The sequence below is a fragment of the Furipterus horrens genome, unplaced genomic scaffold, assembly GCF_987537825.1.
Source record: "Furipterus horrens unplaced genomic scaffold, mFurHor1.1.pri manual_scaffold_5, whole genome shotgun sequence".
Classification (NCBI taxonomy): domain Eukaryota; kingdom Metazoa; phylum Chordata; class Mammalia; order Chiroptera; family Furipteridae; genus Furipterus; species Furipterus horrens.
In genome coordinates this window covers 14,025,709-14,041,838 of record NW_028327175.1, presented here as the reverse complement: position 1 = coordinate 14,041,838, position 16,130 = coordinate 14,025,709, and the positions used below count along the sequence as shown (strand labels likewise).

The 16,130-nt window shown below is 41.7% G+C and overlaps 1 protein-coding gene across 2 annotated transcripts in view; it reads right to left on the bottom strand.

The window, feature by feature from the left end:
- Nucleotides 1-14,863, bottom strand: part of DROSHA (drosha ribonuclease III) — a 103,380-nt gene extending 88,517 nt beyond the window's left edge. Inside the window, exons 1-5 of one of the 2 annotated variants that reach the window (XM_090276201.1) lie at nucleotides 14,799-14,863; nucleotides 11,575-12,408; nucleotides 7,397-7,489; nucleotides 1,968-2,078; nucleotides 1,507-1,738 (exon numbers count right to left, since the gene is read on the bottom strand). In XM_090276201.1, coding sequence (XP_090132327.1) covers nucleotides 1,507-1,738; nucleotides 1,968-2,078; nucleotides 7,397-7,489; nucleotides 11,575-12,408; nucleotides 14,799-14,818 — 1,290 coding nt within the window. In that variant the 5' untranslated portion in view covers nucleotides 14,819-14,863. The remainder of the gene's footprint in view (nucleotides 1-1,506; nucleotides 1,739-1,967; nucleotides 2,079-7,396; nucleotides 7,490-11,574; nucleotides 12,409-14,798) is intronic. The other variant, XM_090276202.1, reaches the window with a different exon arrangement.
- Nucleotides 14,864-16,130: the final 1,267 nt, after the last annotated feature.

Genomic DNA, 16,130 nt, shown 5'->3' with positions numbered 1-16,130 from the left:
CCACCACGTTAAATCAGGCGCAGGAGAAAATGATGCCATAAAGACCGGAGGCTGCTGCCAGTGTAACGCATGCAGCACACTGTCTGCAGCACTGTTTTTACAGCAATAGAAAGGATAGGCTCTAGAGCAAGAGTAAAACGTAGAGTACTGTCACACAGTCACTTAACACCATCATTAAGCATTATGTACTGTACGTAACTGTGTGAGCCACACCTCTACATGAGCGGCACCAGCACAAGCACATGAGTCACGCGTTGTGCCATGACTTTGACGATGGCTACAAAATCACTAGACGACGAAGTTTTCAGCTTCACATGGGACCGCCGTCATACATGTGGTCCATCCTTGACCAAAACGCCGTTATGTGGTACATGACTGTACTTAGAGCAACATTCTTAAGGGACAAATACTTCCCTTCCTGGGATGTTCTGAGGATTAAATGAGGTAATATGAGAAGCATACAGTGAAGTTTGGCACCAAAAACGTGCTCGGTTATGTGGGCTTTCCCTTCCCTGTATCACGTGAGCTATGACTTAAAACTCTGCTCTAACTTATCAAGTAAAATATCACCCCACTGTGAGAGATTTCTCAAACCCTTTTTTCCAAAGACAAGAGAGTCCCCCTAAGTAAGGGTCCAGTCCTAGATAAAGAATCTTCACAGAGTTCCAACCAACAGTCTGGTCTCTCCTCTGACCCCTTGCACTAAATCTCACCTCGGCAACCTCCCAGGTCCTAAACCTGTAGATATTCAATCCTTTCCTCTTTCATTTCATCAGTGAACATGACTGTGTGTCTATCCTGCAGCAAGTAAGACTAAATAACGGGAGGAAGGCATGACCCCTACCAGGAGGAGAGAGAGAAAAGGGGAGAGTGACAGAAAACGAGGTGGGGATGGAAGAGAAGGAAAAGGGAAGAGGCCCCGGCACAGGCTGGGCCCCACCTGGGGCAGCAGACGCACGAGCCTCAAAGCCCATGAAGGGCGACCCTCCCTGCCAGCCCACAAACCAGCCATGTGCACGGCAGACTTCCCACGGTTGTCTTGGGGCAACAACAGCCTTGTAAGACACCAACTCAAATTTCTGCTTATCCCCACGTTGGAAGAAACAGACACATGTACGCACACCTGCACACACGCCCACCACAAACTGCATAAAGTGATTATACGTGCGAGAGCTCAAAAAACCGCCAGTATCGAGTCAAGCGGTGTCATAAAAATGCAGAAGGAAGGACACTAGTTAATCTCCTGCACTCGCGCCTTTGGAGAACAGCTCTTGTCTATAGCGGCAGTTCTCAAATGGGGTGGGGGGCTCCCCCAGGAGACACTCGGCAATGTCTACAGACAGCTTCGGCTCTCCCCCCTGGGGAGGGGTTCCACTGGCACCCAGCACAGAGCCCAACAGCTCAGCGTGCACAGGGCAAGTCCCACCACAGAGGACGATCAGCACCAAGGGCCAGCAGGGCCCGGGTTGGAAACCGGTCTGCACCGCCCTCCTCCTTCAGACCTACCACCTGATCCATGGGGTCACTGGAGTAGTAGTTTTCCGAGTGGGTACAGCGAATCCACACAGGCTTAAGGAGCTCTTCCTCCTCCTCCTCGTTTTTGTCAGGCAGCGTCTCCTCCAGCTCCTTCTCCTTGATGGAGGTGTAACTCTTCTCTTTGCCAGAGCTCTGGCTGTCACTCCACCTGTCTTTTTCTTCTTCCCAACGGGCTCTTTTCTTCTCCCTACTTGGGGAGCGACTTCAAAAGGGGGCGAAGGAGGCTAATTATTAAAGAAGTCCTTCTGCTACAAAACTATTCTATTTCACCTGATTCGTTATTTTTTCACCTAAAATAAAAATGCCATGCCAAACCACATTTACTTTTGTTAAACCAGCGAATCCTAAATACCAGTCTGGTGGCATCAGAATCACCTGAAGTTACTTGTTTAAAAATACAAATTCCCAGGCCCTACCCCAGATCTACTTACTGATTCACAGTCTCCGGGGGTGGGGCCCAAGAATCTGTATTTTTAATAATCTCCCCAGGTAATTCTGGTGTGCATCCAGTAGGTTCAGGAACAACTGGCAAACCGTAACTCCTAGAAGAGAAAGATACTTGGAAAATACTTGGAAACCTCTACGGAGAGACAGTTCCACAATGAGAATACTAGTTCTGAGTCCTCCATATCCTGCTCTGCCAGGGCAAAATTTTAAAAAAGGGTTTCACAAAACATGGTCTCAACATGGACATAAATTTAGTCCAAGGACCGTAATCTAAGTGAACGAGTTCCATCATCCCTAACCACCTTTCTGGAACCCCACGCTCAGGCTGACCACTGCTTTGTGGACCAGCACTTCCCCTAATTCCGATCCCCACAAATACGACTATTAACTAGTTTAAAGAGGATAAAAACAACTCTATCTCCTTGAATTTCTGAGACTTGAAAGATGCAAAGGCCCATCCTATGGCTGTGCTGGAAGGGAAAACCTACAGGATAGATTTTAATTAATTTCAGCCCAAGAGATTTGGGTGGGACCAGGGAGACCTTGAGAACCCAGCCATGAGCATGACTGCCCTGTCAGAGCTGTGCAGGCAGCCTTGCAGCTCCACGAACAAGCTACTATCACCCAAGAAAGGGTACGTCTGGAGCCAAGTCACAAATTAACTTTTTCCATTAACTCTTACGACTAACTTCTAATTTTCTGACAGGGAAAAGTGTAAGTGTGTACGTGTGAGTGTACATCGGGGGAAGGGAGACTAGAAAGATTGTATATATTGAACTTATTGATATAACTTCTAAATATTACAATGTACATTATTTGTTACCAGAAGAAAAAAATCACTGCAAAGTAAAATATATATTCATTCACTGTAGAAAAATAAAGCATTAACAAAATTAAAACAAAAATCACCACACAGAGATAAGCACTATATTTCACAAATGTGTTAAACCACATAGATATAAGAATATATATAAATAGACACAAGCGTTAACAAAACAAACTCTATGGCTTGTCCTCATTCAGTGGTAAATCAGGAAAACCTTTCTATTTCAATACATCTATATCTGAACCATTTAATAAATGCGTATTATCCTTTCATATGATACCATAATTTAACAAATCTGACCAAAGCCATTTAGGTTGTCACCAATTTTTTTTTACCATTATAAACAATGCTGCCATGAACGTAACCTGTATTCTTTGCACTTGTCACGTTATTTCACACAAAGAGCGTGTGTCCTTCTTCTTAAGGCTTCTCTACAGACAGGTAGTACAGGTCAGACCACCATCAAAACCATATCGAGTTCCCATTTCCATACATCCTGTCCGCACGATTATTTTTAATCTTTGCCATTCTGATGAAAAAAGTACCTAATTAAATTTAACTTGCTAATTTTTATCACTCCTGAAATTACACATTTCGTGTTCACTTCTTTTATGAACTTCCCAGTCATATGGTATGCCAACATTTTTAAAATTAGGATTGCAGTCCTTTTTATTTATTGAAAGACATTTTTTTAGTAAGATAATCATTCTTTTGTCATATGTAATGTAACCTTTTTCAGTTTTGTTTTCCATTTAGATTCTATCTGCTTATTGCTACATATAACTTTTATATGGCAAAATCTAGATTTTCTCATTTATGCTTCCTCCTTAGCATTATGCTTCCAATCCTTTCCCATGTATGTGAAGGCCATACATATCTCCAAGACAGAAGGCAGAAATTTCACTTTTTCCTCCACATGGCTTGCCAATTGTCCCCACATCAGTTTTTCCCTGATTTGAAAAACCACCTTTATAGTGGATGAATATGTTCATATATACTTGAGTGCTGCTCAATATTTGTTTCTTGATCTATTTATACCCATATCAGTATTTTTTAATTCTCATGTATTTATAGAACATTTTAATACTACGAAAGCTACATTACCATTTTTCTTCCTTATTCTCACTTCTATTCCAAATAATTTCACTCATGAAGTTCTAAAACCTACACTTCACCGGTTACACTACAATCACAGACTATCCTGGAGAGAGCTGGTATCCTACAACCCCGTCACCACTTCCACTGTGCGACTGTAGCAAGCGCTCCATTCATTTACGTCACCTTCTTTGTCATCAGCTACATTTATATTTTCTTCCCATTGATCCATATTTTTTAAGTTTTATTAAGGCATTTAATTTTCATTAATATAAATTTTCCGTTGTGAATCTACATCTTTTCCATAACATTTTCTAAGCAGGCATTCCTGGTTTATTTAGGAAGGCTATTAATTTCAGTAGGTTTATTTTTATAACTGTCAGCTTCAGTCGGTTGATTCTCACTGTTTCTTAGCTGACCCACTTGAACTTTTTTGATAACACCATTAGCCAATAACAGCAAATGAGCTCCCAGTGGGGTGGCTTTGTTTTTGGTGCTGACTGTGAGCCTGATGCTCTGCTAAGCACTTTACTGACACTCGTGCTGACTCTTTACAAGAATGCTATGAGGCAGACATGAACATCCCTACAGAGGAAACATAATTAGAAATCACGTCACTTGCCCAATATCGCAAAGCTAGAAGTGGTAAATGCTAATATGGATGTTTGACACAGACATTCGGACATGTACGAAAAATCCCACCCAATGTTCATTATAAAGAAATACAGACAAGAGGCAGCCTCATCCCTGCCCCTTTAGGCAGGTATACTGAATGATGGATGGTCAGGGATGATTGTTATGAACATCAGCTAGTCGTCTTTTTTCCACTTTAACACTTTGAGAGGGGCATTTCAAAACAGGACATCTTTTTTTTAAGTGTCTCAGGCATTCCAAATTTCAAAATTTCTAAACACGAAATCGTTTCATAACAATACACTATATTACAAAGTACAATAACTTTTCCTCCTTTACAGTACTTACATCTCTATAACTTTTTTTCTCATCTACTGCACTATACTCACAGAATCCAAGTCTGCCTTCTCCATAAGCTGCTGGGCACTGGAGAAGGCACCACCGGACTAAGGAGACTCCCAACACTCTATATTAAAAATCACCATCTCCAATAGCTCCTCAATGGTGTCCACCAACACAGTGAGTTGGCTCCTTTCTCTATCCATATCTCCTCCTTCATCTCCTCCTCTGCAGATCCTTTCTGACTGAACAAACTCTCCCTACGGAATCTCATCGAATCATGGCATCTAGTTTTTCCATCTGGGATCTCTTTTCTGAATTTTACACCAAGCCCACGATTCCATCTGGTTGTCTCACAGCTTCTCAACTCCATATGCCCGGACTGAACGCATCCACTTGCCCTTCTTAATGCAGTGGGAAACACCAGATCTCACTCAGGTGATGACTGTTAAGAGTCTTCTTCCTTCATGATCAGTTACCAAGGCCTACTGACTCTATCCCATAGATCTCTCTCGATTACCGTTACCATTCCCATTCCTACCGTCACTGCCCAAGTCTGGACACAACCACTTCTTTCAGAATTACTATAGACACCTTCTAAACTCCTTTCCTCCAGACTTGACCTTCCCAGAGCACTTTTAAACATGGCAACTCTCACACATGCTCTTTTCTCTTCCCCTACCCTGCTTTCCCTACCACGCGCCTAGACTGTGCATAGTTTAGGTATCGACAAAATGGCAACTTGTCTATGACTGCCCTAGACTGAGGTTTTCACTGAGCAACATACAATTGCTCTATCAAAAGCACTTCTCACAGCACTTAACTTTCTTATTCCTGTAAAGTGGGGACTGTCGTTAACAACTGAGCACTTGCACCAGTACAATACCTGGGAGGGACATCAGTAACATAATGTATTTCATTTGCTTGTCGATTAAATTATACGATGTTAGGTGACAGCGATAGGCCATGGAGCCTCACCTTTCTTCTAACTTGTATGGGAAGGCCTGTAAGGTTTCAACATTAAATTTGGTTATTTTGAGATGGTGCCAACCATGTTCATCATGAGATAATGTTCTCCATCATGGTCAAGAAGTCCGCTTATATTCTTAGTTTACTAAAGTTTGTATTCATAAATCGATGTTGATTTTATATGAAATATCTAATACGCAGGTACTGAGAAAATCCTAACAATTTTGACACAAAAAATGTTACAGACTTCTTAATACTAACCTATCTATCCATGCAAACTAAGAATAAATTCTGTTATTTTAACATACTACTGAAAACTTTCTAATCTACTAATCAGATTTTCGTATCCATATTTGTGAGAGACTTTTTATTTTATTTTCATTCGTTAGGTTTTGCCATTGGGTTTTCCTGATATCACAGCATGACCTCCATCTTCTTCAGTGTTTTAGAACAGTTCAACACTTTTTAGGAGGTGGTACAAATTCAACTTTTTCAATTTTTTTCCATGGTCGTTGGCCTATTAAAATTTTCTAGTTCTTATGTGAAAATTGTATTTTGTTTCCACTTCTTTCTAAATTTTTTAAATAAAGTATCTGTACTTACAACAATTGGTTGTAAATTTTAAATCCCCTTCATTACTATGATACATTCTTTCTCCTACCTAATGCAACATATGTTCTTCTTTTCTTGATTTGCCACTTTTTGAATTCTATGAACTTTCAAAGAAGTCTTGCATTTATTCAGAAATAGTTATAGTAGTATAGTTCTGTTTTCTATTTCATTAATCTCTTTTATCTTTAAGTCCTTTTTTTCTGCTTTTCTTTACCAATTTCTAGAGCCAAACAATCAGATAGTAAAAGAGTGTGTGTGTGTGTGTGTGTGTGTGTGTGTGTGTGTGTACCATTTATTTGGCATTACCTTTGGACCCAATTCTAGTGTTCTGCATGTATTATCTCAATGATCTCTCACTACTAAAGGCATTTATAAGTGTCCTTATTTTAGACAGACATTAAAGCTTAAAAAGGTGACATAACTTTATCCAATAACAACATTGGGAGAACTAATCATCAACCCTAAATCTGTCAGACTCCATAGTGCTGTTCTTAATCACCATTATATAAGACCATAGAATTGGTTACATCCCGTAAGTTTCCATTCATAACAATCTCTAAATAAACAATTCTTCTAAATAAAGTGTGACTGCAGTTTTACTTTCTTCTGAAACAACTATATTTAAAAACGTAATTATGAATTTCCAAGGTTTTTTTTTTAACCTTGAATTATTAATGTATAGTTTTATAGCAATTGACGTCAGAAAAAGTGGCCCATATAATTTCTAATTTCTGGAAATTTATCAAGATTTTCCTTGAGCATAATCAATACATCTTGAAAGTAAAGCTTTTTAAGTTAGTGGCTGCTTTAGCTTTTCACGGGGCATTTTGGAAGACTCTTAAGCTATTTTGAAGACGTGGCTGATACTTTGCATAAGCACAAAATGTGAATTCAAGGAGATAATCCTATGACTTCTTTCCGTGTGAACTCCTTGCTTACCTTCCAGATCTCTTATACTCTTTTTTGTAGGACCTTTCCAGAGATGGTGATCTTCGGCTGTCCCGGTGCCTGTGTCTCTCCCGTTCCCGCTCTCTTAAAGGAATTAATACACAGAGCTGTTTTCAACAGAAAGACTCAAAACACCATCTCTTTTCACTGAATTCACCTTCTAAATAAATGGACCTTACCTAAGGATTTTTCAGGCACTATTCGCTATGGGACATTTTTATTCATCCTGTGTTTATTAGAGAATAAAGGAGCTTTTCCTTTACAGAACTTAAGACATTTTTTGCTGCTCTCTTTAAAGAAAGAAGTCATACCTGATGCTAAGCAACAAAGGGAATTTTACCACCATCTTCTCTAGAGACCTTCCAACCAGCCAATCCTTGGTTATTTAACCTACAGGGAAAACTTTAAAGAAATCTATTGCCTGCTAATTTCTAGGAAACTCTCAATTTCATCCAACAAATAATGTAAATTAAAGCTTTAGTAGTAAATATCAGAACAAGGTTCTATAATGAAAGAGTTCTGAACCTACAAGTGCTAGGCCTGAGTCTTAGCTCTAGCTCTCACTAACCGCCATGAGACTGGAAGTGACTTTACCTCCAAATGCTGTGTTCATCAGCAGAGAGCTCTAAGTGGAGGCCCTGAGTTTATCTGGTATGAAATCAGAATGAGGAAGTTTAAAACTTCCCAGTGTTAAACTAGGAAAATGTAATAATAATAATAATAATAATAACAATATCTTCTGAGTCTATGTAATAAGCACAATAAGACCTGGAACAAGAATTAGAACTCTAGTGTGTCTTAACCAAAACTAAATCTAAAGGAAATAACCTCCCACTCTCAGAATGGGGGGGAAAAAAAAAAAACCCTCCATTAGCCTGAGTCCAGCAAGAAGCCTATAAAAATGTCTGAACTCAAAAATATCCCCCAACCTACAGAAGAAAGGTAAATACAGTGAAATCAAAAGTTACAAAACTGATAAGAGATCCATCACTGCTTAAATACAAAAAGCAAAAATTGTTTTTGCACTTAAAGATCGCCCCTCCCCAAGGAAGACCCCTTTAAATAACATACTTTCGACATATATCTCAGCCCCAGGTACACACAAGCTGTTCGAAATAAAGGAGCCAGAGCGCGGGATTCTGCATAGTTTATCTGATGCACTTCTGAAGTTATAGTTTACTTTGGGGCAATAAACCCCACCTAGCAAGCAGTACCACATGATGAAGATATAATTTGTAGTGGCATGACTGCTAAAAAGAATAATTAAATTAACTATATTTCCACATTAAAAACTCTATTTAGAGGATATTCCTAACTTCTGTTTATTTTTTAACATCTAGGCAACTGAATTTTGCCCTCAAGAACAGCTCTGCGTGGGGATGAATTGAAAAGACCGATTTAGATATAAATCACCGTAGAAAAATATGATCAACCCCTCTAAAGCAGTGGTTCTAACCTTCCTAATGCCGCGACCCTTTAATACAGTTCCTCATGTTGTGGTGACCCCCAACCATAAAATTATTTTTGTTGCTACTTCATAACTGTGATTTTGCTACTGTTATGAATCGTAATGTAAATATCTAATATGCAGGATGTATTTTCATTGTTACTAACTGAACATAATTAAAGCACAGTGATTACTCACAAAAACAATATGTAATTATATATGTGTTCTCCAATGATCTTAGGCAACCCCTGTGAAACAGTCATTCGACCCCCAAAGGGGTCGTGACCCACAGGTTGAGAACCACTGCTCTAAAGCAAAAAAAAAGCAATGTTTGGTTACTTTTCCAAAGACTGATCTTTTTTCGTGAGCATTAAGATCTTCCTCCGGCACACAATGCTGGCTCTTCAGTGGCTGCCCATTGGACTTCATGGGCCAGCCACGGGGCTCACCACGCTGTAGCGCAGCTCGGGGGTGGGAAGCCACGCCGCTCCTCACCACGCCGCACGCAGCATGGTCAGAGCGCTGCTCCGGTTTCGTTTCCCCAGGGGAACCTTGATCTTTCACGGTAATAAAAATACATATCCACTTCCTCACAAACTTTCTCTAGAAATGCCTTGCCCTAAAACAATCTTGTGATTATTATTCAACCACATTTTGGGGGAGGAGAGAAAGAAGGAAAAGGCAATTTGAAAAAGGATAGATTCACTTGCCCCAAGAAGCAAGGGGAGAAGTGGCCAGAGGACAGACTATAGAATTCCCATGAACACCACCATCTAATGCATAAACGTGTGGAGTATGGGGATTCTCCGGGATACTTCTAGAAGTCAGGCGAGGACTCTACGTGCCCCAGGTTTATATTTCACAGAAGCATTCCATGTAAGACAGATGGCTGACCCCTACCTAAGGCCCCAAAGGGAGCTAACCATAATGTGGCTGGCACTGAGCAGCTCCAGGGCAAACATCATAACACAACGCCCATATAAATAAAGGCCGTTTACAAAGATGAGCTAACAGCCTAAACAGGTCCTTCTGAGTAAAGGAGTTCTGGTTCAGGATAATGGAGATTAGCAGCAATTCTTCTGGCACTCGGTTCCACCTACTGATAGACATCTTCAGTTTACTAGACATTTGAGTTTCCTCAAATAAACAAATAACCCCAAGGTTAAGCCTGGATGGAAACATTTAGGATTTTACAGCAAAGCCCTAAAAACTCAGGTCTAACTTAAGCCCCCAAAACAGAAAAACAAATGCAATCTAGAATCTTAAAGTTTGCAGCGAAACGTTTCCCCAGAGATGAACAATCGCTTTAAAGTCTGAAGAAAACCCTTTCCAGTTTACATTTTTATCTAAAACGATAAAATACTCTATCACAGACCTCTGCTAACTAGTCCATCACAGAATAAATAAGAACAAAATTGACCAGAAACAGTAACTCACGCTGAAAAAGACTTAAAAGACTCGGACTCCTGAATCAGTCATCCCCACAGGAAACCCATTCCCATCGGCACAGGGGAGAAGCAACAGCGCATTTTCCTTCGAAACCTGAGCACTAGACGCCCTCTTCAGGGCTAAGAATGACCATCACCATTTATTGGCAAAACGTTCGATGAGAACCAAACCGACAGCCACGAGGAAAACATGGCAACCGAGAAGGGAGCTGGCTGCACAGGAGCCGGGACCAGCTCTCTGCAAACCCACAGGCCGGCATGAGCCCGTCTGCGGCGCTCAAACACCGGTAGCACAGAAGTTCCACAAGACACTGAAGGGAAACACCGCAGCCGGCAGAAAGAGAAGCACTGTTACCAACTTGGTAAGTGGAAAACCTTAAATCTTTACAGATACAAATAAACATTAGTACAATCATTATCTGTGCATTTTTATTTTTCCATCTAAACCAATGGTTCTTAGACTTTTGGGGTGACAGGCTCACATCACCTCTTGAGAATCTGATGTAAGTTATCAATTTACTTATAGGAAAACATACACACACATAAAATTTGGCATATAACTTCAGAGCATATAACTTGAGGCCACCTGTGAGTCCCATTTTAAGAACACCTGCAGAAACCTTATTCTCTTGTCTATATAAATATTTAAGTCTTTTGGGGGAAAAAATTAATCTGGAATGGAACAGTGTTTTTTAAATACAATTTTCTTCAGTATGAACTTGTTTTAGTATAATAAAAGCAGGTTAAAGCTATTTTGAAAACTACAACTTTGATAATGTGTAACTAATATTACTTCATTTTATAAGGAAACAGAGCAAGAAGGCAACGATATACAATAAATTTCCATTTATCTTAAAAAAATCAAAAAGAAAGTGCTGCTTAACTAGTTTCATTCTTAATAACACGCACATCGTCAATTCCAAAAGAACTGCTGTATAACCTGAGAACGTAAACACATATAAAGCAAAAAATATATAAATCCTGTATTGAATCATCATTAAAATGTCAACTGTATTATGCAGAGTAATCAGCTTATATCCATTGAAATGAATCTACACTGTCAATTTTGACATGCTTTTCCAAAGTGGCTTTTTCTGACATCAATTTCTTCACTTGCCAGCTGTCTCCTCCTCCTTCAAACAGCCCCAGACAAGCTTTATTCCCTTTTATAAATCAAAGTGCATGGCTGGGCCCTTTTGGTCGGGTGTGCCGACAAACAGGAAAGGCCTGTGTCCGGGCCTCTGCAGTTCATTAGAAAAACACACGTGGTTTACCTGCTCCGCTCGTAGCTCCGGTGGCGAGACGGTGTCCTCCCTCGGTCATAGTCTGACCTGTAGCGGCTGTCGGGCCTTCTCCTGTCAGGGCTTCGGCCTCGCTCCCGCCGGTCCAGGGACCGATGCCTCTCGCCTCGCCCGTGACTGTGATCCCGGTGCCTGTGATCGTCATAGTGCTTGAGCCTCTCAGGGGACCTTCGCTCACTGGGCGCCTTTGGGAGTGGGTATGGAGGGAGGTGCCTAAAGTGAGGGCTACTGCTGTTATTCGCATTGGGTGGGAAAGAACTGGGGCTGTTCTGGAAGCTGTTAAAATTGGGAGGTGGGAAATTGTGGTGCGAATACCCAGGAGGGTATTGGTAATTGACCTGCTGCGGCATGACCGGAGGGGGTGGGGGGTGGGGCATGGAAGGAGGGGGCATCATGAAGGGGAAAGTGCCTTGTCCGGGAGGCGCTCCAGGGACTGGGGGATTGTTAGGACAGGGCATCGGAGGCGGCATGGGAGGGAAACAGGGAGGTACCGGGAAGGGGGGCCTCATCTGGTGATTGGGGAAGGGGGGCCGGATTGGGCAGGGGGGAAGGGGACCTTGTGCTGACGGAGGCATGGGGGGAGGGAAGGGTACAAAATCTGGTCGTGGAGGCAGAAAATTGGGGGCTGGGGAGTTCGAGAACGTGGTGGAAGGAGCGCTTGGAGGTTCGTATTGATATTGCACAGGAGGCTGCTGGGGGTGAAGCAGTCTCAGATTCTGGGGTCTGAAGGCTGGCGCTGAAGGTCTGGCTCCATGTCCTCCTCGCCCTCGGGGACACCCTCGTCCTGGGTGGAACGACATTCTATGACTTTGTTGGAGGGAAAAATAAAAAGAGAGAAAAGAGAACTATGGCAACAGGGTTCCACTAATACCTGATCAGCCTCAAGAACAACTGACAGACCCCCTAGGCCTCTGGAATACTCAACCCATCTACTACTGAGTTCTTCGTAACATCTGACAACCCCATGACTAGGAAACTCCTCTTCCCTGGCTCAGCCACCCAACCCACCGGCTGGTCACTCTAAGGACCTTGTCACTCCCTAAAGCCACTCCCCCTCCAGAATGAAGAATTCCACATCCTGTTGTTCAACCATCTGCTGTCCTTGCTTAAGTTCCCCCTAAATGCTGACCTCACCACGTCATCCCAGCCGCACACCTCATGTTTTCTCTGTCCTCACCTTCTTTTCTGCTCAGCATAGACAGCGAAGTCAACATAACATGTCCTGAAAGGAATTAATGACCTTCCCCTCCAAGACAATACTGCTTGCTCATTTGTATGTATTTCCTGTCTCAACAAATAGCATTTGGGTTCTACGTACTTTCACCTTTATCACCTTTGCCGTGGACATTTTCACTGCACAATGAATCGGCCTCAAGGCAATTTTTCCACAAAAATGATAAATGTAATCCAAATTTAGTTTCTACAAGTTGGTTCTCCACAGTCAGTCCTTCCAAGTAGAAGCCGGGTGTCAACTCTGCCTTAGGTCCCTTGCTGCTGGTGCATGTAGCTTACAAGCAAGGTGGCTGCTCCAAAGGTTATTACTCCAGGGACCATTACACATAACCAGCACCACTGCCCATGAGGAGTGACCTCAGCAAGGCAGGGACAGATGTCCCTTCTCTTCCTGGGGCCGCTGCACAGGTGCACACCACCTCCGGTCAAATGTGGGTCAGGCACACCTGACCACAGCAGGAGCAATTGTCTCGAGACCTTCAGAGAGCTATTGTAACTTGCAGATTGTACCTAACCAAGCATTTGTCTTCATTCCATGAGAAATGTGGGTTCAACTCTGTGTGACTGCCGCTCCTCCATATGTTCCTTTCCATAAGTCCCCAGCAGTGCCTGGCAACAGCTAAGTGCTTATTGACAACAGCAGATTTTAATAACATCCGAGCACAGCTTCTTCAATGTAAGCAAATTCACCTTTAGAACAAAACAACATTACTTAGGCCATAAACAAGTGGGTTTGAAATCATAACAAACCAATACACAACACATCATGGCGATGGTCTGAAAATAGTTAGCTTTCTTCCACATGACAATGATCTGCCCCAAGAGTTCGTTTCTTAGTTTCAAACACACACAATGGGAAGAGAAAGAGAGGCTGAGGGCCCTGGTTGAGGGCACAGAGTTGAACCCACATTTCCCACAGAACAAAGACAAGTGCTTAGGTACAATCTGCAAAATAAAATCAGTTATTTGCATAGTATTTCCTCCATGAATCTATACACATTTTAAATGTATTCAAATGTATTTAAATGTTTTTTTTATTCATTTTATCATGTTTCATTATATCCTTTTGAATATTCCTCTTTTATTTATTTTTATCTTTTTTACAGCAAAACTGCCTTATGGCCAATTAGTCACTCATGAAAATGCTTGTGGCAAAGATGTCTACAGCAAAGATGCTTATGGCAAAAACACCAGATGTATATTGGTCCTAAAATTATACACCAGGGCATTACCTAACAAGTTTTCCTTCTTTACTCCCTTTAACTAAAATTTTATTTTAAAATTCCTATAATTTTTTTTTCTATTCTCACCCGAGGCCATGCTTATTGATTTTAGAGAGAAGGAAAGGGAGGGAGATAGTGAGAGAAATATCAATGTGAGAAACATTGATCGGTTTGCCTCTCGTGCGTGCCCCAACCAAACCCTCAACCGAGGTATGTGCCCTGACCAGGAATCAAACCCACATTTGAGTTTATGGGATCACACTCCAATCGACTGAGCCACATGGGCCAGGGCAATTCCTATCATTTGGGTTTGTAAATACCTGTGTTCATCCACTTCATACCATCATCTCTGGCCTGGCTACTCCAATAACACCCTGTGGGACTTTCTACAGTCACTATCAACACCCCCCCCCCCCCACATAGGCCTGTTAGGTTTCCCATTCTCACACACTCTGTACTTCTTGGTAGTTCCTCCCAGAATTACAGTTCACCAACTCATTACCTAATTCCACCTTTAATGTCTGCCTGCACCTCGGAGCTGCAAGCTCCATCACCGCAGGGCTCTGGGTCGCCTCATTAACTGCTCTGGTCGGAGTTCCTAGCCACGTGCACGACCCAAATGAACTCCTTTTCCCCACTCTTCACATATCTAAGTCCTCCCCAAAGCCTATACCCCAGCACCAGCGCTTGCTCTGCTCTCTGTTCTCCCAAAACTACTGCCATTACCACCGCGCCACTCACCATGTATTGCCTTGCATCATGATGTACTGTCTGGGTCAACGTCACATCTCCTACAGAGAATATAAGCTCTAGAGGACAGAAAGAACAAAACAGACATAAAAACGTTTCTTAAACTGATAAAGCTAGAAAATATTTCTGCAATGATCTTAACACTAATTCTGCACTCTCCGGTGCATTTAGCATACTAACAATATTAAGAGGATGTTGAACTGAATTAAAGTTTACAACTAACTTTTAAGATGTCCTTAATACTTGCCTTGATGACTCAAAACAATCAGCAGCTAAAAGGACTGAAAATTTGGGCGTATTCCATTTCTAAGTTGCTAAAAGATTGGGGGGCGGGAGGGAATAATCACCTTTCCTCTCCCTCTCCATACTCTAGTTTCCTTCACAGTGAGATCAGTGTTCAAATTCAAGCATAACTAAAATCCTGAATATGTAACAGTTATCCTGAATATGTAAGTTATCCTTGATTTTCATTCTCCAGTTTCCCCAAAGAATGTTGTGAACATGAATGACTTTTCAAGTACTTAAACTTCAGAAAAATGTTTTTAAAATGCAAATAAATATTAAATGCAAAAAACTTTAATGTAGAAGCACGTCCCTAAAGTCTTCTTTTTTTTTAATTGTTTATTTGTTTATTTATTTTTAGAGAGAGGGGAAAGGAGAAAGAGGAGAGAAACATCACTGTGTGGTTGTCTCTCACTTGCGCCTCCCACTGGGGACCTGACGTGCAACCTAGTCATGTGCCCTGACTGGGAATCGAACCAGCGACACTTGGCTTGTGGGCTGACACTCAATCCACTGAGCCACAGCAGCCAGGGCCTCCCTAAAGTCTTTCTAACTAAAGCTTTACCAATAAGCTTAACGAAGATTTTCAAATGGCTCATGAAAACCGTTTCAGGTTTTTCAGCTGTATCAACCACTGCGGTTAATAAGTATCAGGCACCAAATAATACCTGAGTAATGATTATTTTTCACTCCAAGGCCCTCAAGATAAATCTAAGGCCTAAACAGTTGATCTTGCCAACACGGGCTACTTCCTGCCAACAGAATCAAAGTCAAACAACATACATGTTATCCAAGCCTCTCAACAATCTGAACGCAGCTTCTTCCACTTATTTTCCATTATCTTCCTCACGAAGCAACTATCACCCCACATTTTCCCAGTTGCCTAACATGCCAAATACCATCACCTAGGTTGTTCTTTGCTCACTCTTCTGAAATGTCCTACCCTATGAATTTGCCAACTGAATTCTACCCATCTATCTATATCAAATGCCACCTCTTCCGTGAATCCTTTCCTGGTTCCCTTTAGGAAGTAATCCCATT